We start from the raw sequence: 27,300 nt of genomic DNA on the forward strand, positions 1-27,300 counted from the left end.
CCCTTCACATTCTAAGCAAAGACCAAGGAAGACTGTTGACTGAAAGGTGATTTAGTCAATCTGAAATTAGAGAAATCATTTGTTAGCTAGATTGGAAAGTGGTGAATCTGAAGGGGACAAAGAAGTCCTCTGCAAGGAAGACATAATGAGTGTCTCAGGTAGGCAGTGACCAAAGATGGAGAAGATGGTAGAGAGAATACGCGTTCTGGACCTTGAGTTGTCAGAATTAGACACTGAGAACAAGGAAGAGGAGTGAAAGAGCAAATTGCAGTGACCAAAGCTAAAACTGGCATTTCAGTCCATTTTCAAGCTCGTTCTATGTCACATGAGATTATGATGACACCAGTGACACTTCTATATTGTGGGGAGACTTTGTTTAAGCTTTCTGAGGGCTGAGAGTAAGCGTGTAGGTATCAAAGATGTGCTTATTTTGAGGAAAGATGATGTCAGGTATATAGTCCAGCCATGCTCATAGGCTGTGGTCCCGCCTCTCCCAAGCCCTAAATGAGACTAATTTACCCAACTTAGAAACATGTAAATATTACGGCTACTTATTTTTACTCTAATCTCCCACCCAAATTTACTTACTTTGCAAACACATCCAAGCAATAACTAGAATTTTTTTGTTGCACATTCAGTGTATGTTTCCAAGTGGAATTTGTGAAGTATTTTAATCTTTTACCCACCCCTTTTGTTCAGTTAGACACTTACATTGTCTTTTGTTTCTCAATCGATTTTTTAACTTTTCGAAGTTTGGTAGCCATATCGTGGGCTTCTTTATCAGCTTTGGGAGGCCTTTCTCTCTCTTGCTTGTTCTTCAAAAAAGTGCTCACACTTTTAGCTCTGTTCTCTACATCTCCTAAATTGAATCTGGAAACAAGTGAAAAGAATGCTTATCTTGAAAATAAAATTGTCAATAGAATGCAGTCATATTTCCATTTACTGCTATCAGCCTGACACACACCCATTGAGTTTTTAATATCCATCTTTATCAGTTTTATCCTGTTTTGCAGATGAGAAAAGGGAGACATAAAGAGATTAGGTGACCTTGAAGGTCCTATACTTCGGATGCAACAGGGCCTGGCCTCCAAGCCAATATTCTATTTTTTATTGTTGTTGTTGTTATTTTTAATTATTTATTAAAGAGAGGGGAAGGAAGGAAGAAAGAGAGGGGGAGAGAAACATCAATGTGCAAGAGATATATCAATTGATTGCCTCTTGTATGCCCCTAACTGAGGACCTGGCCTACAACCAAGGCATGTGCCCTGCCAGGAATTGAACCTGTGACTTTTTGCTTTGCAAGCTGGCATTCAACTCACACCAGTCAGTGCTCAATGTTTTTAACCTTAACATTACATTGCTTCTCTTTTTACTTGAGTGCAAGTCACTGTGGTCTATGTATAAATTGTGTATTAAGCAATGTAATTTTCATGATAGTATTTCATTTCTTAAAACAGATCACATGTAAATAATTTTTCCTCTAAAATCTCTCTGATAACCATATTATGGACATCATCCCTTAATATATTATAGTATTATACTGCTGTCATAATTTATTTTTATCTAATTCTCACCCCAACCCTATATATTATTATTTCAATCATTTCATTTTGCATATGAGAAAATTAGGGCTCAAAACTATTAAGTAGCTGTCTAGAAGTGACAGAGCTGATAAGGGGCAGAGGCAGGTTCCAAACTTGGGCTCGACCAGGAAGAATGCACACACTGATAAGGTCACTAAACTCTAACCATGCTACACATATTTTTTTCCAGAGACCAGATTGAAGAAGGTTGGCATATAGACTATTATTTGAAGAGCTCCTGGAGGTACAGATTGAGTCATGACAAAACTTCAGATTTTTTGATGCCCCGAGGTTCCCTAGGACTAAATAAAACTGTGTGCGTCCAGGGATTTGCATAGCATGCCTTGTCAAGAACCCAAAATCCCATTAACATGTGTTAAGATTCAACTCTTCAAGCAGCATTAAACCTTAAGTGTTTTTGTGAAATACTGGACTTTCCGATATTTTAAGTTTGCATATCTATGTAAGTAATGAATCCAGTTATTTTCAGATTTCTATTTTGTAATCAGGCTTCAAGAACTATCTCAGAAGTACCAAATCATCTTTGTAAAGTATGTGAGCTGTGTAACTTCTTGGTGGTTCGGAAGTTTATTTTTCTTGTTTCAGCAACAAAGGTAAAGAAACGATTTTAGTGCATTTCCCCCAGAGACAATCATGTATTCAATATCATCATTATTTTAAATATGTATCATAATGACTCATTACCATACATGTGGTTATGTGTGAACAAATTTCATTAAACTTTGCCACTTGAGCAAGATTCTATGGTCTTATTTATATAAAGCATCTATGGCTTAAAGTAGTTTGAAATTGCCTAAAGCAAATAAAGCATTCCATTCTGACCTCAAAATATATGATCATAGTTAATCCAGGATATGGTGTTATAAAATTAATATTATCAAAACTAAACTATTATATTCAATTTGAAGCTGTTTCATGTTATATCAGTATAACATGTATCAAGCCATCAGTGTCTGTAAGTTATAGATCTCATAACTATAAATCAAAAACAATAAACTATCCCACCAATAAAGACTCTAGCATATTGTAAGGATGCTTTAATTTTATGTGAGCTACTTGCATGCATAAACATTCCATCTGTTTTGAAAAGAACCTAGGTATTTACTAAACCTAGATATTTACTGAATGTGGGTGTTTAAAAGACCTTGATAATAATACAATAGTAAAAAGCAAGTAAGAAATGGAGAAGGGAACTAAATAAAGAAGGTAATTTGTAATAGTACAAATAAAAAGTGTTTTATTAAGAATTAAACTACAAAAGGTATATTTTTAAATATTCATTCTAATAATAAATGGGCACTAAAAATAGTAATAAATACTATATCACAACAGTAAACTTAGTAAAACTTTCCTCAACTTAAAGGAATGAGTACAATACAAATTACAAACAAAAACAACTTAATTTAAATGACTTATGCCCAATAAATTTAATTTAAACATAAAAGTAAATACATGACTTACAAAAAAAATATCGCTGGTAACTTCTCCATTTTCTTCAGCTTTTCAACAAGAAGTGGAAACATCTGTGTCATATTTTCTGAACTAAGAGCCAAATCAGGACTAAGATTCTTCAGGACCATTTTGGCCTGCAGCAATAAATAAATAAATTGTTTAAGTCCTTCATAATAAAGAAAAGAATGATTACTTTTGACTAAAATATTCTCATTGTTGCCTCATCTCTGTTGCTATGATTTTTTAAAATTATACATGATAAAAGAGAATGAATTATATTATAAACCTTTGCAAAGAAGCATCAAAGAAATACACAAATCCATAGACGAGAGGACAAAAAGGTAGACGTAACATAGGTATGTAGACGTGCGTGCACTGTAACATGCGATTGTTTAAGGCCACACAAACCAGTCGGTTTAGCAAATGGTGCCAGTTTCACTCTGGCAGGAGGGGGGTGAGCCAGTTTTCTTCGTGCCATACAGAAAAGTCATTTCCAAACACGTTAGAGATTTTTTAATGAAAAAAGCAGAAGAAAATCTAAGTTAATTATATTATGGTTTTGTGTGGGGAGAGAAAATCTAAGTTAAAATATAATATAAAAAAATCACATGAGAAGAGTCTAATATATGTCATTCCCTCCCAAATCACAAACTTCAATATGTGGCAATAAAGCAAACATCAAAATATGAAGACTAGCGACTTACTTAAAATAACTTATATGAGCCCAAGTTAAGGTTTTTGTTTGTTTTGTTGTTTTTTAATCCTCACTCCAGGACATGCTCACTGATTTTAGGGAGAGGGGGAGGGAGGGAGAACAATACCAATGTGAGAGGCAAACATCGGAGGGTTGTTTCTTGTAGGTGCCCTGCCTGGGGGTCAAACCTACAACTAGGCATGTGCCCTGACCGGGAATCAAACCTGCAGTTTTTTGGTTTACAGAACAATACTTCAACCAGCTGGGCCACATCATCCAGGGCACTCCAGGTTAAGGTAATATACAAATAATTTATATAAATTAGAATACTAATTATTTAAAAATTTTACTAAAAAAAATTGAGTCATAAGTTTTTCTCAGTTACTGTTAACTGTGATGGCCACAGTACCAAGAACACTGACTGACTGTGGATGACGACTCTGTTCTTCCTGTGCCAGAACACCTATCAGGAACTCGTGGCTTTTGGCATTTATTTTAGGAGGCACATATTTTAGGAGACACAGAGGATGAGACAAAGATCAATTTCTTTTCTATCTTTTTATCCTATCTCAGAACCTAGACTTCATGTTCAGCTTAAAACCCCAAAATAAAAATTAAATATTAAAAGAAAAACGAAAAATTGTAATGATTGAGCAATGCAGCTGAAGAAAACAAAGAAGACAGCACACTTCACCAAAAACATTTGAAAATTACCTCCTCTACATTGCCATTTTTAATCCAATTTGCTAATTCTGCCTTTAAGCTCTCTTCATATTTTCTAGCATCCATCTTCTTAATGACTATTTTATTCTTAAAATGAATGAAGTTCTCTGGACACAGCTCCTTGAAAAGAAATACCACAACATTACATAAAATCATGCAAGAAAATCAAAGATGTTTCTTAATTATGCATTTCCTTAACAGAATGACAGGCTTCTTGAAAGGGCAGACCCTTGAATGTCTTTTCTCCCCATTGTTTCTAGTATCTAAACTGATAAAATGAAAAAACTCTTCAAAGGAAAGAATGCAGAGCAAAGCCAAATAGATTAAAACAGGCAGCAATTAGGGTAATTAGGGAGTGCAATGACAGAAGATGGAGGTCCATAAATCCAAGACATAAGAGGAGACTAAGGTCTCTCAGAAACGGAGAAAAGAAATCCTTTCAGGAATTCAGTGGCACTCCATGCCATTCAAGTAAAACATGTAATGTTAGAAAGAAGAATGTCTGAGAACAGGCCATTGTATTTTGGAAAGCATCCACTGATAATTCTAAAAGATCAGATGCAAGTGATTAGAAAGCATAAGATTTTGCCTTCCTGAACAGTAAAGCTGCTATCCATTATAACAGAATTCAAATTAATTCCATAATTATTACCTACCTGGGCCCTGGGCCAACTTTCCCAGCATTCAAACATGCTGTCATAAAGTTCAATGGTTTCTCGGGGTGAAAGAATAAGATCAGAAGGGAATCCATATCTTTCGATCTATGGTTAAAAGAAAATTGAACTTTTTAATAGTCTTTTTATTTCATCTTATGTTCCAACTTTTGCCTCGTAGTCACTATCATGAACCCAAAGACACTGAAAACAGCACTTTAACTAAAATGTTCAAATGCTGATTAGTGCTAAATGCAAAAAAAAATGCTAACCAAGAGTGTCCCTAATTTACTGAAATAGAAAAAAGGCGCCCCAAAACTTTTTGTGTTATCTCCTAAGATCTTTTCATTCAAATTAGAGTACTGGGAAGTTAAAATGTGTGTGGACTCATTTAGGCAAGAAAACAAGGCTTCTACGTAGCAGCTGAAACTGGAATTAGTTTATGAATATGATTATTTGTTTTAATTACCAAGCGAGGCTAAAGCTGGCCAATGTCATTGGCTAGAGTTCCAAGATCAGAGCTGGGTCAACTTTAAAACTAAATCTATCAGATCACTTTGAAGACACTCAAGGGAACTTCTCTCCAGGTCACAGACTTGGTTCTGCTTTAAGCCTCTGAATATGCAAGTCATGATCTTTTCCACTTAAGATCTTTAAGTATCTTAAAAGTATAAATTGAAAAAATCCTGCTCTCAAAAAGGTTGCATTGTAGTATTTTCTACTGGTTTCAACCACTATTGCCATGAATTAATTGCCTGTTAAACTATGATCCCTGAGATGTTAAGAGTCATTCTTCAAAAGAAAAGATAGGGCTGTGTTTTCATAGCTGTTTTATTAAATAGGCCTATTCAAGATTTCACATTGGAAAGGTTAAATCTCAAAGAAGGGACTATATAATATGCAGATTTCTCCAAAATTATGTGAAAATTGGATACCCGTTTTTAGTAAATAGCTTTTAACAAGTTATGAAACTCAGGTTTGGAAATTCTGGACTGAAAAAAGTGTTCCAAACACAATACAGTTGAAAAAAATTGTTTGGTAGAATGGAAAGTCAGTAGATTCTGAAACAGATCTAGTTCTAATTCCACTGATACATGCATGTTCCTCCTCCATAATACAGGAGCTAAAATATCTGTATTTTCACCTTACAGACTGTGGCAAAATCAGACAGCTTGCATATATCAACACATGGTTTTATCAACTTATTTATCAACAGATAAATAAGTCCTGAAGATCTAATGTTCACTATAGTGATTATAGACAAATACTGTATTATAAACATCGAATATGCTAAGAGATGAGATCTAATTATTCTCACTAGAAAAAGAAATGATAATTATGTGACTCGATAAAAGTTTTAGCTAAGGCTACAATGACAATCATACTGCAATATGTAAATGAGTCAAATCAACCCATTGTATACCTTCAACTTACACACTCTTATATGTCAGATATATTTTAATTAGAAATCAATTAGGCTTGTAAAAAACTATAGGGTACAAATCATTGCATGGAATCATCATTTAGTATCTCTTAGTTTAAGCATTGAAAGATAGCCCAATTATGCCAAAATAGTAAACGAATATATTATTTGGGGATGTTAGCATTTTGTTCTCTTACTATTACTACCTGAGAGTGTAGTAATAATAAATGTAATTTATTCTCTCTAAATTTTAAAATAAATAAATAAATCTAAGAATTACCATAATTTTCAAGACTTAAATCTCTTTCAGTCACCAGAGTGTTTATGATTTCTTAGATCTCTTAGTCTTATACAGAAGCCCAAGTTTCCTCATTTCTAAGACAAAGGAAAATTCTGTCTATGACATAGATTTGTTGTAGGAATTAAGTTAGATAACATACCTGATAGGCCTAGTAAAATACCTGGCACATGGCCAATGCCTCAACTATTAATATGTTTCATTAATTAATTTACAGTGCTTAATTTTTAAATTTATTTTAACAATTCTATTGCCAAAAGCTGGGAATTAAATTTGGTTGTTCTTCACCCTACAATAATTAATGAGCTGGCAAAAACTGAGCCAGTCTAGGTAGAAAAGAAAGAGACCTAAAAGGCCATAGTGTATTACAGAATTGCATACTTGAAATGTCATGAACCAATGTCACTCCATACATTTAATTTTTTTAAATGGCATAGATTCGAATCATTCTTCACTTACAAACACAACAGTATTATGCCATGAAGTTATTTTTGTACATCACATTGTCTCTAGCTCTATAGGCAGTAGTAGACATTGATTCATGCTGAACAGAGCTAGGCAATAATAGTTCTTTCAAGGACTCCCTGGGGACTTCCAGGAGCGAGAAGCTGTTTATGTGTGGCATAATTGGTGGCAAAGGCCAAACTCTGCCCTTTGCCAAAAGTAAGCCTTAAATAGATTGAAGGCAATCCCTCGCCTCAGTTAGATTAAGGTCAGCTCACTGATTCTGCCCCGCTCCTTCCCTTCTGAAACCATTTCTATGGAGGGGCTATAGAGCAGACCACCAAGGCGGATGGTTCTTCTCCTCATGTTGCCACAATTTGTCCCACTTTTTTCCTGCCACTCAGTTCTTTCACACTAATCTGAAGTATAATACACAATGATTTGCTCATTTGGAAAGGTCTCCTTGCTTATTTCCACTACTACTTTAGGAAGCATCCTATATAAACATGCTACACACACAGTGTCAAAACATATTTAGTAACATCTAAGCCTTTGTATTCATCTTGTGTTCCCATTGCAGAAGTCTAAAAGTCTTAAAAAGACTCATACAGCAGCATGACCTTTGCAGAAGTCATCTCAGGTCAGAGCACACTGTAGCTGTCTGCTGCTTTCCAGTTACTCCATTAATAGCTACTGAAAACAGAGGAAAGGCACTTGGACCAAAATGCTAGTCTTGTCAAGTACTTCAAACCACTGGACTCATTGCTATTTAATGATAACCTGCCTTGAACCATCCTACCCAAAATAAACATTTAAAAAATATATACTACACTGTTTTTAAAATTCCAGGTAATGATGGGGGAAAGAAAACAAGAGAGAAAGGAGTATTATTTATGGATTGGCTTAGCATCTATATTTATAGTTTTGGGGTTTGAGCTAAGTGACTGGAATTTTGTTCATATGTTAGTTTTACTTAGATTTTAGATTGGGCCACTGCAACACAAAAACAAAATATCTGTAACAAAATCAAATTAGAAAATCACAATCATTATGATTCACTCAGTTGCTTTCAGAAGCCACTGCATCATAGCCAAAGTTCTATAAGGCAACTCTCATGCATTCCCTCATTCAAGTATTTGTTCAACAGACCATTCAGAATACTGGGCTAATCAGAGCTTCAATGGCCATTCCTGAGAATAGGATGAGACAGCAGGCTCTGGAATCAATCTGAGATTGCACCCCAGAGCCCCTGCTTACTTAAGACAACAGTGAGTGAGTGAATGAGTGAGGGAGTTATTTAAGTTCTCGATGCCTCACCTCCCTCATTTGTAATGTGCAAGTATTAATATGGCATCCATGTGAAAACTGTTTAATTGTTAAATAAGGCAACATGCAAAATCCTTAGAACACAGATGAAGTGCACAATTTAGGCTGGCTATCTTTATTTAACTTACATTTATTAAGCACTTTTATATATATAGAAGCTCATTAGGAACTATAAGGACCCAAGATTTGTCTTCGAGGAGTTATTCTAGTAAGATAAAAAAGACATGTAAACAATTTCAGCCGCAAGCTGGCCATGACTCCTGTCAGATAAGAATTACAGAAAAGGCGCTATGGAGAGATTACATCCAGCTAAGAAAGTCACAGAAGGACTCTAAAGTGGTTTCACATTAGAAGAGCCATAAAAGATAAACAGGTTCTGGACAACTGGCATTTGGCATCTGAGGTGAAATATTCCGGGAATATAAATGATGAGGACATCCAGGTAAGGTACATCGAGTAGATGAATAGCGAGGACTGTCAATCCAGGTGACAGAAGATCTTGGAAGCCATGCTGGGTGCATGTATTTAGCCATTTCCAAAGGAAAGCCACTAAAGACTGGGCAAAAAATCAGAATTATCTTTATGACTTGTTTATCTAAATTACCTTTGTGGATCCAGAAACATTATTTATGCAGAACATAAATAATGGAACTAATTCCTGTGATGTATAGTTTCACATGCCAATTGTCAGATTAGAAGGCTTGACATAACAACAGAATTTAAAATATATTTAATTTGCTAGATCTTGGAAGGAAGACAAACTATTGACTAATTATCACTCTGAGAAGCAACCATGAGAATAGGATGAGAAAAGAAGAAAAATATGCAAGAAAAAAATCAGAAATCTTGCCCAGTCAAACCCTAAGGCCCCAAATGAAGTCCTCTGAAGATGTCCATATTATTGCTTCACTTCCAAAGACCATGTTGAGATTACTAAGTTAATGAAAAGTGATTTTCCTTGTTTGACCTAATTCATGGTGATCAAGTTGTCACTCACACTAGATATTGTCCATGTGTATCTGCAGCCTCACCAAGAGAAGAATTAGTTTCAGAGAAGTAGACAGATAGACATGGGTGCTAGAAGAAAGGCAATGGACAAAGAAAATATCCAAGAGTAAGTAAAATTCACCAAAACACTTGAGGCTGAAATTTTCAGTCATTTTTAAGCTTTTTGGATGCAGACAACATTGCGGAACCTGTGAAAACTATTCTTGTTACTTTTAAAAATGGGGTTAAATATCTGTTATACAGCATCTATACCTTCATTCTTTTTTTTTTATAAATATTTTATTTATTTTCAGAGAGAGAGGAAGGGAAGGAGAAAGAGAAGGAGAAAACGTCAATGTATGGTTGCCTCTCATGTGTCCCCTACTGGGAACTGGCCTGCAACCCAGGCATGTGCCCTGACTGGGAATCAAACCGCGATCGCATGGTTCGCAGGCCCGCGCTCAATCCACTGAGCTACGCCAGCCAGGGCTATACCTTCATTCTTATAAGTGTCAATGATGCATCTTTTCAACTGTGATATGTACTTTACATCACTCAGATCAAATACAGCTGAAGTATTACTTACATGATCTGTCGTTAGCACAGCGCATGGATGAAAATGTTCAAAATGAATATCGTTGTGTTTTACTGAACATACATGCTTCTCTAAATCATTGTATCTCTCCCCATACAGCACTAAAAATGAAGGGCAAGAATTTCCAAGTGAATGACACACAATGACTGGAATAATTTAAAATAAAGAATAAAGCCCCCACAAATATACCAAACGTACCAAGTCTAACTTTATATGATTGCTTCCTTTGAGAGTAGTCCTTGTGGTAATTGGCACGAGAGCCAGCACTTCTTTTAGCAGCAATATTTTGTTCTATGACACTGTCTGCTTGTTTCCAGTACCGTTTCACTGATTGTAGCCACCTTAAAAAAGAAACTGACATATTATTCAGGCAGAACAGGAAACTACTTTCTGTGACATCAAATATTTTTTATAAAGCAAATGCCATGTGTCTTAAACACTGCACTGAAGGTAATAGGCCCTGGAACCCAACAAACTGACATCGAATCCCAGCCTCCTCACTACTGGCTGTGACTCTCACTGTATCACTTAATCTCTCTATGCCTTATTTCTACATTTTAAAATGGAAATAACAATAGTAGTGTTGGAAATGCTATTTAATAGTAGTAATGGAAGTAGCAAATCATAAGGTTGCTGGGAATGTAAAATAAATCAGTACATGCAAAGCACTTGGAACAGTACCTGGCATATTGGCATCTTTGATCTAATTATTATTGGTGGGTAAAAATATAGCCCAATGACAGAATGATATGAGGCTTTAAACTAATAAGTCTTTGCTATCTTTCTAAACATATAGAAATGGGACAATATAAGAAATCTCAAGGTCCATGAGAGAGTATGTCATTATTCCATTTTATTTCTCTTTCTTGGTAAAGGACAAAAAAGCCATAATCGATTACTTCTGGGGAACATTTTTGAGGTGTGGGGGAAATTTCTTACTCAGCTTCAGGTCTGGCCGGGAGAGTTCTTGATTTTCCCCCATAGTGGGTAGCCCTGCTCAGCACCTGTCAGGAGGTGCTAGCAAGACTTTCCTTGAATATCCACAGATAACTTAACAAATTCACAAGGATGTTATAAAATATTTCAGAACCCATATGGAAAGTGTGATATGCAAAAGAATGTTTAATGTTCAAAAGAAAAAACCGTGTTATCCAAATCGGAATCTACTGCCTACTCGGTGAGATGCTCAGGGTTGCTTATTGTAGCCGAAAGAGCCAGAAAGGGACATCGGATCATGACAAGGAGGTGCTCCCAGATTTCCGCTCCAATTTCTCCCCCAAGACAATGGACCTATTAAAAACAAAATTTCCCCATTAAAAAATTAATTTAAAATAAAACATGAAAGTAAACACAGAAGGCTGCATTGTCATACCTAGTTTCCTGTTACCTTTAATCGACTGTGCCAAATTTGTATGTATAAAATATATACACTACACCTTATATATTTTATATTTTATATATAAGATATAATATATAAAATATATAAGATCCATGTAACATAAAATATATAAGATGTATAAGGTATATTATATATATATGAAAATTCAGTCAACAGAAAATCTTGACACATAAATTTTCCCTAATCCCAATAACCAATCCATTAATAATTCCTTTTTATCCTACTTCCAAAAATTATTTAGAAAACTATGCATTTCTCCCCATGCTTACTGCCAACCAAGTCACCATCTCAGCTGCCTACCACAGTATCCTCCTATGTTCTCAGCTTCCCCCTCCCTGCCCCCTACATTCTTCAAATCACAGCCAAAATGATGTATCTAAAAGGTAAATTTGATTAGGCCATGTCCCTAATTAACTTTATTCAATGTCTTCCCATCACTTGTAGAACAAAATGTAAAGTCCTTAACAAGGTGTAAAATGCCTACACACTTTGGCCTCTTCTTGCCTCTCCAGCTTCATCCCAAGCCAGTCTTTCTCATCTTGCTTCCAAGTTTCTCCAGACATACTGACCTTTTCTTTATTCCTTGAACATAACTTTTCTATCCAGAGATTTGACATATATTGTTCTCTCTGCTTAAAATGCTCTTGTTCCCTCTTTTCAACCTGTGTTAACATCAGCTTCATGTCACTCTATTAGAAAGACTTTTCTGACTGTTCATTCCAGAGTTGTTCTCCTATGGCCTCCCTGCCATTACCACAGTCATGGTCATGATAGGCCCTCCGTTTTTACCCCAACATGTACCAATGTGGGCTGGCATAGCCATTTGTGTGCTTAATTGTTTAATTATCTTTGCCCCATTACTCTGTGACCTTAGACCTGGGCATCCCCAGCACCAATAGTGCCCAGCAGTGTGGAGGAACTCCTTAAATATTTGCTGAATAAATAAATGAATGTCTTTTGACCAAATAAAACAAACTGAAATAGATTCAGGGAAGATTCTCAAACGTGGTCTTATTTAAACAGATTAAAGTATGACACCTGGCAATTAATTGGAAAAAACTTAAGATAATTTAAACATTTTTTTCTGCCACCCATTTGGCTTTTCCCTGGTCCAATAATATACCATTCTGTCAACACAAACTCCAGGCTTGTAGTAAGCAGCACATTTCCCTGATCCCTACCACAGTGTCAGCCTTCAGAACCTTTCAGCTGTACCCTTACATGAAAATGTTCATAGTTTTGAGGTTAGAGTACAATTCAAGGTTCTAGATTGAGAAGACCAAATTGTTGGATGTTTTTTCAGCAGGAATGTTTACGGCCTTCCAGACATAATACTTAGAGATTAACCAAAAATTAGTGTCAAACAAACCAATGCACAGCCTGCTTGATAGCTCCAAATTTATAACAAGAAAAGTTAAGTTAAATAGAGACATCATCTTTTTCCCCTTTAAACTGAAAATTCCTTGGAACAATGAATGGAATGTATCCTTTTACGATGTTTTAAGTTTCTCTGAGTAAATATTTCTAATAATACTGCTATAAAATGTTCTCAATGTCTTCCACTTCCCCCTATAAATCTCCAGTGGTCTTGAGTTCCATTGTATTTGTCCAATGGAGAGCCTTGGCAAGTGACCAGAAAAAGGCAGGAGAATAAGAATGAGGTCTTTATTGGTTCCCTGCCTGGAATGTTACCTTGAGCCAGCTACACCCCTCAACTAAAGTTATGGCTCCTCGCATGTGGCCAATTCTATCAGAATCTCCTTGTGAGTCTAAGTATCTGCCTCTTTACCTGACCCTTTAAACCTAGGGGTAAGCTACCAGCTCTGAATTATCGCACTAAACTTTACATTGTCCTCAGGTACACCTTTGGAAAACACTCTTCTTGAGTTGTATTTTTAAGTGTACCACTTGTTTTCAGTTGGAACCATGATTGATAAAATAACTTATATAAGTGCAATTATCGTTAAAGCCCAAATTCTTTGCTTTAGAGATTAAAGATTGGATTTTGACATCTCTGGAAAGTGTATGCCACGGTGGTTATTTTGGTTCCTCTGAAACAATAGTCACACCAATGACAGATTTCTCTCCCAAACAGAGCTCTGCAACATACTCCAATATGCCCTACTGAGTCACAACAGGAAAATGGAGCCATGAGATTGAGTATGATTCACTGGGAAAAACATTCAGAAGAAAGTGCCATCCAAATCTGAACTCCATACAAAGGGACAAATATCCCGAAGCCCCAAAGATCTTCATTCTATGTTTATGTACACTAGGAAATTAACCCAGAGAAATAACACCAAGTCTACCTCATCAAATATAACGTATCTGATCCTTTTCACCCATTTTTGGCGATGAGGAGCTAACAGCAGAATTTCAAGGCAGGCAGGCACTGTAATAAGTACCTAAAATAAAGGACATTGTATAAACAAACATTTTGAGCATTTACTATGTACACACACAGTTATAAGAAAATAAAAGACAGAATTCCAGAACAAATCTGCTCATAAATAGGATATAACATTACTTCTAAGAGTATTTCATTAAAATTGTGATACATTAGTTGGAACCCCATGAAACTGCAGTTTTACAGGTCAGAATGGTAAATATCAGATATGAAATTTAAATTCTTATTTATGAGTATTCAAAGTAATAAAAATAGAAAGAGTGCATTGCCACAGGTTTATCAGTTCATTTTTTCAAAATCTTACTGTGAGATACAGCCTAGACTGAAAAACGTTCATGAAAAATAAACAACTATGGAAGTGCGGGGAAGCAAGACAGGGCAGAGGGAGAGCTGAAGTTCAAAATAGGCCTGATGAAGCCTGAACCAGCCTGGCCTAGAGTTCTAGAGTGAATACTGGCTGTCACAACAATTCCACATGCAGCCACAATGGCCCAATATTTATACCCCCACCCAGCTCAGTCACAGGATACAAACTAAGGAGGCAGAAGTGGGGGAACAGACAGCTAGCATTTGTCTTGACCACACTTCCACATCTGAGCAGCAAGTCCTACCCTGAAAGATGATCTGGGTGGCATATCTTCATGTCTGCTGTGCAATGTTCTATAATCATGTTTCTTTCTTTTTTTATTGATTATGCCATTACAGTTGTTCTATTTCCCCCTTCATTCCCCTCCACCCTGCACACCCCTCCCCCACCATTCCTCCATTTAGTTTATGACCACGTGTCTCAAGTTCTTTAGATTCTATATCTCCCCTACTATTTTTGTCCTCCCCCTATCTATTTTCTACCTACCATCTATGCTACTTATTTTCTGTACCTTCTCCCCCTTTCTCCTCCTCCCACTCCCCTACTGCTAACCCTCCATGTGATCTTCATTTCTATGGTTCTGCTCCTGATCTAGCTATCCTCTTAGTTCGCTTTTGTTTTAGGTGTGGTTCTTAATAACTGTGAGTTTGCTGTCCTTTCACTGCTCATATTTTTTATCTTCTTTTTCTTAGATAAGTCCCTTTAACATTTCATGTAATAAGGGCTTGGTGATGATGAACTCCTTGAATTTGATCTTATCTGAGAAGCACTTTATCTGCCCTTCCATTCTAAATGAAAGCTTTCCTGGATAGATCAATCTTGGATGTAGGTCTTTCAGTTCATGACTTGGAATACTTCTTTCCAGCCCCTTCTTGCCTGTAAGGTCTCTTTTGAGAAATCTGCTGACAGTCTGATGGGAACTCCTTTGTAGGTGACTGTCCCCTTATCTCTTGCTGCTTCCAGAATTCTCTCCTTCATTTTAATCTTGGCTAATATAATTATGATGTGCCTTGGTGTGTTCCTTCTTGGGTCCACCTTCTTTGGGACTCTCTGAGCTTCCTAGATTTCCTGGAAGTCTATTTCCTTTGCCAGATTGGGGAAATTCTCCTTTATTATTTGTTCCAATAAGTTTTCCACTAGTGGCTGTTCCTCTTACCTTTCTGGCACCCCTATAATCCGGATGTTGGAATGTTTAAAGATGTCTTGGAGGTTCCTAAGCCTCTCCTCATTTTTTTGAATTCTTGTTTCTAAATTTTTTTCTGTTTGGTCATTTTTTTCCTCTTTCTGGTCCACTCCTTTGATTTGAGTCCCAGTTTCCTTTCCATTACTATTGGTTTCCTGTACATTTCCATTTATTTTGATTAGTTTAGCCTTCATATGTTCCTCTAATTTGCGACTAAAATCAACCAGTTCTGTGAGCATCCTGATCACCAGTGTTTTGAATTGTGCATCTGAAAGTTTGGCTATTTCTTTGTTGCTTAGATTTATGGGCTCTGGGGCTCTAAGTTCTTCTTGAGCCATGTTTGATCTGTTCGTGCCTAAGGCTCCTGAGGAACGGAGCCTTAGTTGTACACCAGGGCGGGGCCACCCAGGTCACTAGTTTGTGATGCTGTATGTGGGGGTGGGGTCAGAGGGGGACAACGGTGGTCCCCTTTGCTGCTTCCTGTCGCTGGGGCCTGCACGGTCTGTCTCACTCCTCCCTCCTTCACCGTTTATCTGCTTGTGAATGTGTGACTGTGGTCAGCCCTCAGTGGGTCCACCCACTTCTCCACACCTGGGAGAAGCCCTCACTGGGATCTGCCTACAGCTGCTGGCACACCTGGGTTATGTGCCCGGGTAGGTCCGGTGGATCTTTCGTGCCCGACCCATCTCTGCTGCTGGCTCTGCCCCTCTTACCAGTTTGGCTAAAGGGTTCCTTGTTGTCAGACTTCCATATAGTTCAATTTTCTGTGGTTTTGGCTGTGTTTTTGTTGCTAAAACTTTGTTGTTTTTAAACTTGGTTGTGGAAGGAGGCACAGTGCTTCCACCTACGCCTCCATCTTGGCGGAAGTCTAATCATGTTTCTATTTTTTGTTTAGTCTTAATTGCTCATCTATGAGTTCAAGGAGGAAAAAACGGTCTAGGATTTACTTAACATCCAATTTTCTAACAATAATACAACATTTAAAAGATGACAATGAGTATCCTATTCATCAAGAAAAAATGAGAGAACTTTACTTATCAAGAGAAAGGAATTCTGATTGGAAATTGGTATTTGTTAATTTTTTATAACATTAGGTTTATTCATATCATTTGGAACCAAGTTATAAACCAAGATGATGCAATGAACTATAAATGAAATCTGAAATCAAAATGTAAGTGTCTATCTATTATTCACTCTTTAAAATGTATCAGTATTAAATTTCCTCTAGAGATATTTCATCTTTAGTAAGCTCAATAAAATAATTTCCCTCGGGCCCTGTGGAGATGTTAAATTTTTCACGAAAGACCTGTAGATACCATTACATAACTTGAAACAAGAGCATTAATGTAGCCTACCTGACAGTTTAGGGCATTGTGACGATAGTCCCTTGTGAAAACACCACACAGGCATTCGCCATCTGGCATAGTTTTGGTGTAACGATTCTGAACAGTTGCTGCCACTTGATTAACAAGGGCCTAATGGACAAGGAAATAGATCCATTAATCACATACTAAAGTACAGGTAAAACTTTAGAGAACACTGGGACTGTATAAAAATATATGCTGCTATGAATGCAGAAAGCTTAATGATTGCTCTCACATATTCATCTACTCTAAATACACTGATGTGCTCTCTTTAAGATATTTTACTGTGCTCGCTTCGGCAGCACATATACTAAAATTGGAACGATACAGAGAAGATTAGCATGGCCCCTGCGCAAGGATGACACGCAAATTCGTGAAGCGTTCCATATTTTTTGTAATCAAAACAGCCTGGTACTGGCATAAAAACAGGCACATAGACCAATGGAACAGAACAGAGAGCCCAGAAATCAACCCAACTCTCTACAGTCAATTAATATTCGACAAAGGGGGCAGTAACATAAAATGGAGTAAAGATAGCCTCTTCAACAAATGGTGTTGGGAGAACTGGACAGCTACATGCAAAAAAAATGAAACTTGAGCACAGACTTACACCATACACCAAAATAAATTCAAGGTGGATAAAAGACTTAAATGTAAGTCATAACACCATTAAAGTCCTAGAGGAGAACATTGGCAAGAAAATCTCAGATATTTCACGCAGCAACTTCTTTACTGATATGTCCCCTAGAGTAAGGAATGTAAAGGAAAGAATAAACAAATGGGATCTCATCAAAATAAAAAGCTTCTGCATGGCTAAAGAAAACAGTATTAAATTAGCAAGACAACCAACTGTATGGGAAAACATATTTGCCAATGATACCTCAGACAAAGGTTTAATCCCTAAAATATACAAAGAACTTACACGACTCCACTCTAAGAAGACACCCAACCCAATTAGAAAATGGGAAAAGGACTTGAACAAACACTTCTCCAAGGAGGACATACAGAACATTCAGAGACACATGAAGAGATGCTCAATATCATTAGCTATCAGAGAGATGCAAATTAAAACCACAATGAGATACCACTTTACACCAGTCAGGATGGCTATCATAAACAAAGCAACAAACAACAAATGTTGGAGGGGTTGTGGGGGAAACGGGGTCCTTAGTTCACTGTTGGTGGGATTGCAGACTGGTACAACCATTATGGAAAACAGTATGGATTTTTCTCAGAAAAATAAAAAATCGACCTGCCTTTTGACCCAGCAATTCCACTGCTAGGATTATATCCTAAGAATCCTAAAACATCAATATCAAAGAACCTATGCACCACAATGTTCATAGCAGTACAATTTACAATAGCCAAGAGTTGGAAGCAACCTAGGTGCCCATCAGTAAATGAATGGATCCAAAAATTGTGGTACATATACACAATGGAATTCTATGCGGCAGAGAGAAAGAAGGAGCTACTACCCTTTGCAACAACATGGATGGAACTGGAAAGCATTATGCTGAGTGAAATAGGCCAGGTGCTGAAAGACAAATACCATATGATCTCACCTTTAACAGGAAGCTAAACAACAAAACAAACAAGTAAGCAGAAAAAAAAAACCCCAAAAAACAAAGACACTGAAATAGAGAACAAGGGGATAGTGACCAGAGGGGAGAAGGAAGGGAAGTTAAGGGGAAAAAGGGGGAGGGATTTGGAGGAACAAATAGGAAGGACACAGGAACGAGAACTAAGGCGGGGGGGGGAAATGGGAGGGAGGTGGGGAGCAAGGGGCAGGGGAGGCTGGGATGGGAAAAATAAACAAAAAACTGTACTTGAAAAATAACTAAATAAAATTTAAAAAAAAAAAAAAAAAAAAAAAGATATTTTACTAAGCACATGAACCTCATTGATAAACCTCGACATAAAGTAAAATGGGAAAAAATGGCTTCGTCAGGAGGGAAAAACAGAGAATGCTGCTTAGACATCAGGAAGAAGAAAAGCAGCTGATATCTGAGTGACCAAAGTTTAGAAATAATTGTGAGCCCTCTATAGATGAAAGGTCAAATGAGAGACAGTCAAGGTACCTTTGTGGTTCTTATATTTGGGGACTTAAGTTCAGACACCTTAAGTCTGAACATAGACATGAGGAAGTAGAACCATGCTCTGGATCAACCATGTAGCCCGGTCAATAGAATCTCCGTGTGTGCAAACCTCTGAACATCTCTCTATTTCACACTTTATGCCATAAAAATACACACAAATTAAAATGTAAACTTTAAAACGTAAGCATAAAAGTAATAGGAAGTAAACAATTCAGCCCTAGCTGCTGTGGCTCAGTGGATTGTGTACTGGCCTGCAAACCACAGGCTTGCCAGTTCAATTCCTAGTTAGGGCACACGCATGCATTGCAGGCCAGGTCCCTAGTTGGGGGTACACAAGATGCCACCACATGATGTTTCTCTCACCTTCCTTCCCCCTCCCTTCCACTCTCTCTAAATATAAATAAAATCATTAAAAAATAAAGTAAACATTTCGTATTTTTTATATACTTGAGCACACATGGAAAATCTCAATGAAAATGTTGATATCATGCCCTGGCTGGTGTGGTTTAGTGCAGGGGTGTCAAACTCATTTTTACCAGGGGCCACATCAGCCTTGTGGTTGCCTTTAAGGAGCCAAATGCTATTTCAACTCCCTAACAACTAAGTAATAGTTACATTTCTATAGTCCTAAAATTATATTTGGCCCTTTGAAGGCAAACACAAGGCTGATGTGGCCCTCGGTAAAAATGAGTTTGACATCCCTGGCTTACTGGCTTGAGCCATCTCTGCCCGACCCTGTGAACCAAAGGGTTGCCAGTTCGATTCCAAATCAGGGCACATGCTTGGGTTGCAGGCCAGGTCCCCAGTTGGGGGCATGGGAGAGGTAATTGCTCGATGTATCTCTCACAAATATCAATGTTTCTCTCCCTCTCTTTCTCCCTTTCTTCCTCTCTGTCTAAAAATAATAAATCTTTAAAAAAAGAAAATACTGATATCGCCACACAAAAATATTAACACAATGTTATAGTTAATATAACCTAATATAATAAAAAAGATAAAATTGCAAAACTATATTCATTATAACTTAAAGAGAAATGGTATACTAACTATATAAATTTCTGATAAATTAATAAAAAGACATTGCCTATCCCCCCAAAGAAATAGACCAATGAATCCACAAGTGGTTCATGAATAAAGAAATATCAAGACCCAAATCTCACATAAACATCCCAAATCACTAGTAATCACAAAAATGCATATTTAAATGTGAAACAAAAGTTTTCATCTATCAGTATTGCAAACTTTTTCAATGATTATAAGAACTTAAAAAAAATGAATCTACCCTGCCCCATACTGCCAGTGGAATAAAAATAGATCTAAACTTTAAGCAGAGAATTTGGCAATATTTACTGTGTTAACTTATCAAATCCTCTTCTAGTAAACTTAATTTTTCTTGATATATTTTATTAATTTCTGACAATGAGCAATTATTGGTTTTAGAAACTTAAAAAAGAAAAATACTACAATAAAAACTAAAGTGTGAATTACAACTAATATATAGATCAGTTTGGTTCGGAGGCTGACCACAGGTCACTCAACAATGCATGTTTTCCTAGAAAATAAAAGAGTCTGAATTCATATTATTCTGTTCATTTATATCAACTAAATTTCCCTTTCTCGATTGTAATCCCATTTAAAACAAGGGGTTGTAAAACAAGTTCTGTAAATCAGACTTTCTCCTAAATGACAAAAAATCATACTTTCTGTTTTTTAGCTTAACATTTTGAGTTCTATACATAAAGGAAATAGCCTGGCTTGAGAAATAGGGCAGGCACTATGGCCAACGGTAGCTGAAATAAATCCCATGACTCTGCAGAGGACATAGAAAGTTGTTTAGCGACTCAACATTGCCCAGCCAGGTGTGGGCGCTGCTCTCAATCCAAGCATAGTGTTGAATGGCAAGATCACAAGACTAGGATTTTTCATCTCAACAGTTCTAAGGAAAGTATTATTTTGGACTCTGAAACTAAAAAGACAGAATGCAAGTTAAAATAAATTAAATCATAAAAACACAGAACAAATTTGGTTGCCAGAGGTAGGGATGAAGGGGAGGTGGACAAAATGGGGAAAGTTAGTCAAAAGGTACAAACTCTCAGATGTAAGATAAAAAGTTTGGGAGCTGTAATGTCCATTATGGGGACGATGGTTCACAGTGCTGTATTGAGTACCTGAAAGTTGCTAAAAGAGATCTTAAAAGTTTATATTACAAGAAAAAAATGTAACTATTTGACATGATGGATATTAACTAAACTTATCATGGTAATTATTTCACAACATATACATATGTCAAATCATTACGTTGAACATCTTAAATAGTACAATATCATCTGTCAATTATATCTCAGTAAAACTGGACAGTCAATAAATAAAAAATGAAACATATTCACCACTTGACTACATGCATTATTTAAAAAGAGGAGGTTCAAGAATGAAAGAGCAAATGAAAGTCACTTGAGCACTACCTTGGTTGGTGCAACATACACAACGACCCCTTCTTGACTCTCCTTCAGCACTTTCTCCATGCAGTAGTAGGAAACATAGGTTTTGCCTGAGGACGTTGGGGCAACAATCACAGCTGATTCATTATTATCCACAACATCAAGGAGCTCTCGCTGTAGGGTTCAGAGCACCATTTGTATCAGTGATGGGAAGAGCATGCTACCAAAAACAAATATATCAATATGCTTTCAAAATAATTTCTGAACCTCAGAAGGAATGATTGGGAGTTGCAAACCATGCACAGATGTGTAGGAAAATCTGAAGAATTTATGATATTCTTTCAGAAGAGAGAATTGTTATGCTTTTGAGCAACTGGAGGTGTGTTTGTGAAAAATGGAGAGTGACTTCAAATAAAATATCTCGTTATTAAGACCTTTTTTCTAATTATTTGTCATTGATAAAGTACAGACTGGTTTTGAGAAATTTAGTTCTAAGAAGTAGCCAATATGTATTTTATGATGGTACAAAAGCAACAGAGAAAAAAATAATGATTCATTATTTTATTACTTATCTTCTAACTCCTATACAGAACAAAAATTATTGTACCTATTTTGAAGGGCATGTGAGATCTTCACCACTTCTCAGCCTATCCTTTTATTTATCAAAATGATGACTACTCGAAGAAGCCTGTATGATGGGAGGTATGTGGGGAAAAAAAAACCCAGAGCCCCATTGTGCACATTCTCTTAATCTAGGTCCACTCTGAGACACACCTTGGAGTGAAGGGACCATCACAAGAATCACAGTGTCTGTGCGATTAAGGAAGAGAACTTGGCTGCTATGTATTTTCCACTAAAGTGAGCACTGGTTCTCCTGCTCCCCCACCATCATCAACTTAAGAAAGAGAAAGCAATATCAAGCATCACCAACCAAAATGGTGTGAAACTGGAAACCAATTACACAAAGAAAAGAAGAAATTTACAGATATGGAAAGATTAAAACACATACTGCTCAATAACCAATAGGTCAAAGAATAAATCAAAAGAGAAATATAAAAATAATTTCAGACAAATAAAAATTTCAATATAGCATACCATATTTATGAGATGCAGCAAAAGAAGTAGATAGCAATAATGACTCCACCAAAAATCGCTAGAACTAATAAATGAATTAAGTTGTAGGATACAAAATCAATACACAAAACTTGTTGCATTTTATATATTAACAACAAGTTACCAGAGAAATGAAAAGAATGAGCCCATTGTAAATTTATCAATTGTAAATTTACAATTGTAAATTGTATCAGAAAGAACAAAATACTGAGAAATAAATTTAACAAAGGAAGTGAAAGGTCTGTACATTTAAAATCATAAGACATTAGTAAAAGAAATGAAAGAAGATATAAATAAATATAAAGATACTCTATGCACATAAATTAGAAGAATTAATATTGTTAAAATGTCCATATTACCCCAAACAATCTACACATTCAATGCAATTCTTATCAAAATTCCAGTGCCATTTTTCACAGGAATAAAATACACAATCCTAAAATTTGTATGCAACCACAAAGGACCCTGACTAGACAAAGCAACCTTGAGAAAGACCAAAGTTGAGGCATCATGCTTCCTGACTTCAAACTATATTATAAAGATATAGCAATCAAAAAAGCATGGCATTGGCAGAAAAACAGACATGCAGATCAGTGGAACAGAATGAAAAGGCAAGAATAAACCCATGCATACATGGTCAATTAATTTACAAAAAAGGCGCCAAGAATGTACAATGGGGAAAGGACAGCCTCATCAATAAATGGTGTTTGGAAAACTGGACAGCCACATACAAAAGACTGAAAATGAACCACTATCTTATACCACACACAAAAACTAACTTAAAATAAATTAAAGTCTTAAATTTAGGACCTAAAACCATAAAATTCCTTGAAGAAAACATAGGTGTTAAGCTTCCTGACATAGGACTTGGCAATGATTTTCTCAATCTGTCATCAAAAACAAAGTCAACCAAAGCAAATACAACTTGGACCACATCAAACTAAAAGGTTTTTGCACAGCAAAGGAAACCATCAACAAAATGGAAAGAGCAACTACAAAGAACTCATACAAGAGCTATGTGGAAGCAAAAGAAAAAGCAAACAATCCAACTACAAAACGGGTACATAATCTGAGCAGCCATTTTTCCAAAGAATACTTACAGATGGCCAAAAGGTACATGAAGATAAGTTCAACATCACTAATAATCAGAGAAACACAAATCAAAGACTATAGTGAGATACCACTTCATACCTGTTAGAATGACTATTGATCAAAAAGACAACAAATAAGAAGTGTTGGTAGAATACAGAGAAAAGGAAAACTTTCTGCAGTGTTGGAAAGAATGTAAATTTGTGCAGCCATAATGAAAAACTGTGTGGAAATTCCTTAAACTTAAAAATACTACTATCATATGACACAGCAATTCCACTTCAGGGTATTTATTCAAAGAAAGAGATAACAATAGCTTGAAAAGATACATGTGTCCCCATGTTCATTGCAGCATTATTTACAAGCCAAGAAAATGAAGACAACTTAAGTGCTCATCAGTGATTAAATGAATAAAAAATGTGGTATCTATGTATATATACATTGTATATATGAATATGTACAATAGAATGCTATTGCTATTAAGCCATAAAAATTAAAATCTTGTAATTTGCAACTTCATGAATGGATCTTGAGATTATCATGCTTGGTGAAATGTCAGCCAGAGAAAGATTAATACTATATTGTCTCTCTTATATGTGGGAGCTAAAAGAAAGAAAAAAATAAAACAAACACCAAAGCTCAGATTGTATGTTGCCAGCCAGCCAGAGGTTGGGGTGAGAAATGGGAAAAAAATGGCTGAAGAGGGTATTAAAATTAAAGTAACTTAAAATAAATGAATATAATCCACTACAAGAAAAAGAAATTTGGAGCTCCACAATTATGACTAGGGTTAGATTCTCCTATTTTAGAAGGAACCATGGGAGATTAAGTTTTCTTGGGGAACTAAAGAATAATATGTACAACTATCTAGGCTCTGACTGTGAAATCTCTGTGTGGGGGAAAAGTGCCTCAGAGCCACAAATGTAAACCTAAGTCATCATCAGTCTGGGCCAAGTGGCAGGCAGGACTGGGTCTCGGGGCTGAGTGCAATGTTGCTGTGAAACGAGTCTCTCATCTCATTCTGAATTCCTCTGATTCTCCAAAGCAACATGCTCAGGACATACCTCTTAGAGATAACATTTTTCATTTTGGTGCTAAGTTTAAGAAAACATCAGTGTTAAATTGTCCTAGAAAGAGAATGCTATATAACATGAAAGTAAACATTTCTGATATTATCTTCCTCAAAGTGAAACAAAAAAAGACGAAGTCAGATTCTTAATAAAATAGTCTGTTAGACTGAACCTAGGCAATTGCACTTTTTTTTAGGTAAACATGTTCAATTTATCAGCAATTTTATATAGCTCAGTCTATGCAGAAACACACCACTTTATTCCACATTTTAGATCTATAAATATTAATTGTATATTTATTTATAGAAGAATAGCTGCTATGGTGACAAATGAGGTATGCAAAATATCTCTTGTCTATATAGTTCAAGGTACCAAAGTCCTCTGTGCACATTTTATATTTACATATAAAATCCTCTTGACACAGGAAAAGCTTGGAGGCTACTCCATGATACAAATGGATGACACACAACTTCAAAAAGATATGTGTGAGTTCATCAGAGCACTCCAAGGAAATGGTATATTAATTTTTAAAAAAATGAATAAAATGAAAACTTCACTTTCTTTGAATTAAAAAGTCTATGTCTGATATTCCCAATGACAAAATAATTTTAAATGATATTAAGAAGTTAATGACAAATGTAATATGTAGAGCCACTATAATGAGAAGCTCCCAAAATCACATTTAATAATAAAATACAAAAACGGTCCTTTCACTCAATCCTTACCTGCCACGTGTCAGGAATAAAGTCCTGAACTCTGGGATCCGGGTCTTTTCTCTCATCTCGTATCAAATGATGACCCATATATTGCAGTTGGAACCGAATGGGCCCAATGCCAACTGAATATTTATTCTTTTTCTTCTCTTTCATGTCATCTCCTGCAACCTAGATTATTTTAAAAAATCCGTTTTGAAAGTGATTTTAAATTATAACATCATTTAAGTAAATAAAATATTTATTGCTAGCACTTTAAGAAAATTATTTTACTTAAAAAATTCTGTAATATTCACTTAAGTGTTTTACCACTTAATCATTGTTACTATGAATAAATTAGCAGACATCAAGATTTTCAAATATCCACCATGCTGCTTATAGCTACAATCTGATATATATTTAAAGGCAAGTAAAGAATCGGAATATAGTATTTAAATTATTTGCTACAATTAAACACAGAATTAGTTTGAAGGGTCTGCAGAGATTATTTAATGTTTGTCCAAACAAGCCCTTGAACAAGCTTTCTAATTCTAGAGTACTTTAAATTTGGGTAGCTGGATTGCCAATAATGATTATGAATTCAGAGTAAATATTTTCAGTTTAAAAAAATCTAGAAGAGGTGGCTCCACGTGTAAGACACTTTACATATACATAGTGATTACTCTATTAAGATGAAGCTATTCTGAACACATTACCTCAGTTGGATATAAAGAACTTGCCAAATCATCAAATCCTAAATATTTAAGGCATCTGGCAATGAGTTGCTGATCTGCCTCTTGCAAAAGTTCTGGGTATTTTTCCATCAAGGAGTGAATCCTTTTCATCATTTGAACAGCTATACTTAAATCTTTTGTGTTTTCACCTTAGCAAAAAATACACAACAAAACTGTTATAAAAACCACCAAAAATAATAAAGTGCTAAATAAAATAATATTAAAGTGCATCTACACACACTTCATCATCTCCAGGGATAATTGAGAAGCAGCTGTGTAAGTGCTGGAGAAAAAGAAAAGTCTTATAAGTCCACAATAGAAATAAGATCATCAAAGCTCAAGTTTGCATAAGTTCTGGAAAACAGCAAATATATTCTTCATCTATTATTTTCATGCCTTCTCTATTAGGTTCAAAGAAAAATATTCAGATAACTTTAAATATCTGGTTAAAACTTAGCAACACTTAACGAGGTCTACTATTGACCATAGATAAGCATTTGGCATAATGATTGGAGCCTCTCCATTCAATCAGCTTATACAACTGCTGGATATAGACTTCACTAATTCATCTTCATTTCTTTATAGTCATACATAACCTTTTTTTCCCTCCTTACTGCTAATCTTTCCATACTTACCATTTTAGGGCTGCTTTCAATTCCACCTGTCTTCTGATCAACTTACACTTACAAATATTACCAAAAATCTACTAAATGCTCTAAAAAGCTACAAAAGAAATTTAGTACAGAATTCTTACTCTTCAGGAGGGTAAGCCACTGTTAATTCTGACCTCTCTTAGTAACACCCAACTTAAATCCTGATACAACATGTTGGTTTGAGAGAAACATATAGGCCAAGTCTTTGCTTTTCACTCTGATAAAATCTACAGTGAAAAGATGACTTTGCTAGAGAAACTTGGAGTTAATAAAATGACAGTGTGGGAAAATAAAAAGAACCTGGTGACCATGTGTTAAGTGGAGTCAAGTGTGGAGATACTCAAGACTGACAACAATTAGGTTTACTCAGAATTGTCAGTTTGGAGGGAAGGCACCTGATCACTTCACCTGCTATCAACTTATATGTCTCCCTTATCTTCTTCTTGCCTTTTCTTTTCTACTATCTCCTGTAGCAATTGTAGAGTACATAGAACCA

The 27,300-nt window shown here is 35.9% G+C and overlaps 1 protein-coding gene and 1 non-coding gene across 6 annotated transcripts in view; one reads left to right on the forward strand and one right to left on the reverse strand.

The window, feature by feature from the left end:
* LOC119054886 (probable ATP-dependent RNA helicase DDX60) overlaps positions 1-27,300 on the reverse strand; it is a 100,440-nt gene that overhangs the window by 32,142 nt on the left and 40,998 nt on the right. For 4 of the 5 annotated variants that reach the window (XM_053658356.1, XM_053658357.1, XM_037152925.2 and 1 more), the window contains exons 16-27: positions 26,134-26,300; positions 25,451-25,609; positions 21,478-21,627; positions 16,911-17,030; positions 13,908-14,003; positions 11,374-11,489; positions 10,398-10,540; positions 10,191-10,300; positions 5,130-5,234; positions 4,465-4,593; positions 3,066-3,190; positions 712-870 (exon numbers count right to left, since the gene is read on the reverse strand). In XM_053658356.1, coding sequence (XP_053514331.1) covers positions 712-870; positions 3,066-3,190; positions 4,465-4,593; positions 5,130-5,234; positions 10,191-10,300; positions 10,398-10,540; positions 11,374-11,489; positions 13,908-14,003; positions 16,911-17,030; positions 21,478-21,627; positions 25,451-25,609; positions 26,134-26,300 — 1,579 coding nt within the window. The remainder of the gene's footprint in view (positions 1-711; positions 871-3,065; positions 3,191-4,464; positions 4,594-5,129; positions 5,235-10,190; positions 10,301-10,397; positions 10,541-11,373; positions 11,490-13,907; positions 14,004-16,910; positions 17,031-21,477; positions 21,628-25,450; positions 25,610-26,133; positions 26,301-27,300) is intronic. The other variant, XM_053658359.1, reaches the window with a different exon arrangement.
* Positions 17,206-17,312, forward strand: LOC128626404 (U6 spliceosomal RNA). Its single transcript, XR_008390348.1, has one exon. It is a non-coding gene; the product is annotated as a U6 spliceosomal RNA (small nuclear RNA).

Source organism: Artibeus jamaicensis, unplaced genomic scaffold (genome assembly GCF_021234435.1).
Source record: "Artibeus jamaicensis isolate MK-2021 breed Jamaican fruit bat unplaced genomic scaffold, CSHL_Jam_final scaffold_537, whole genome shotgun sequence".
NCBI classification, from domain to species: Eukaryota; Metazoa; Chordata; class Mammalia; order Chiroptera; family Phyllostomidae; genus Artibeus; species Artibeus jamaicensis.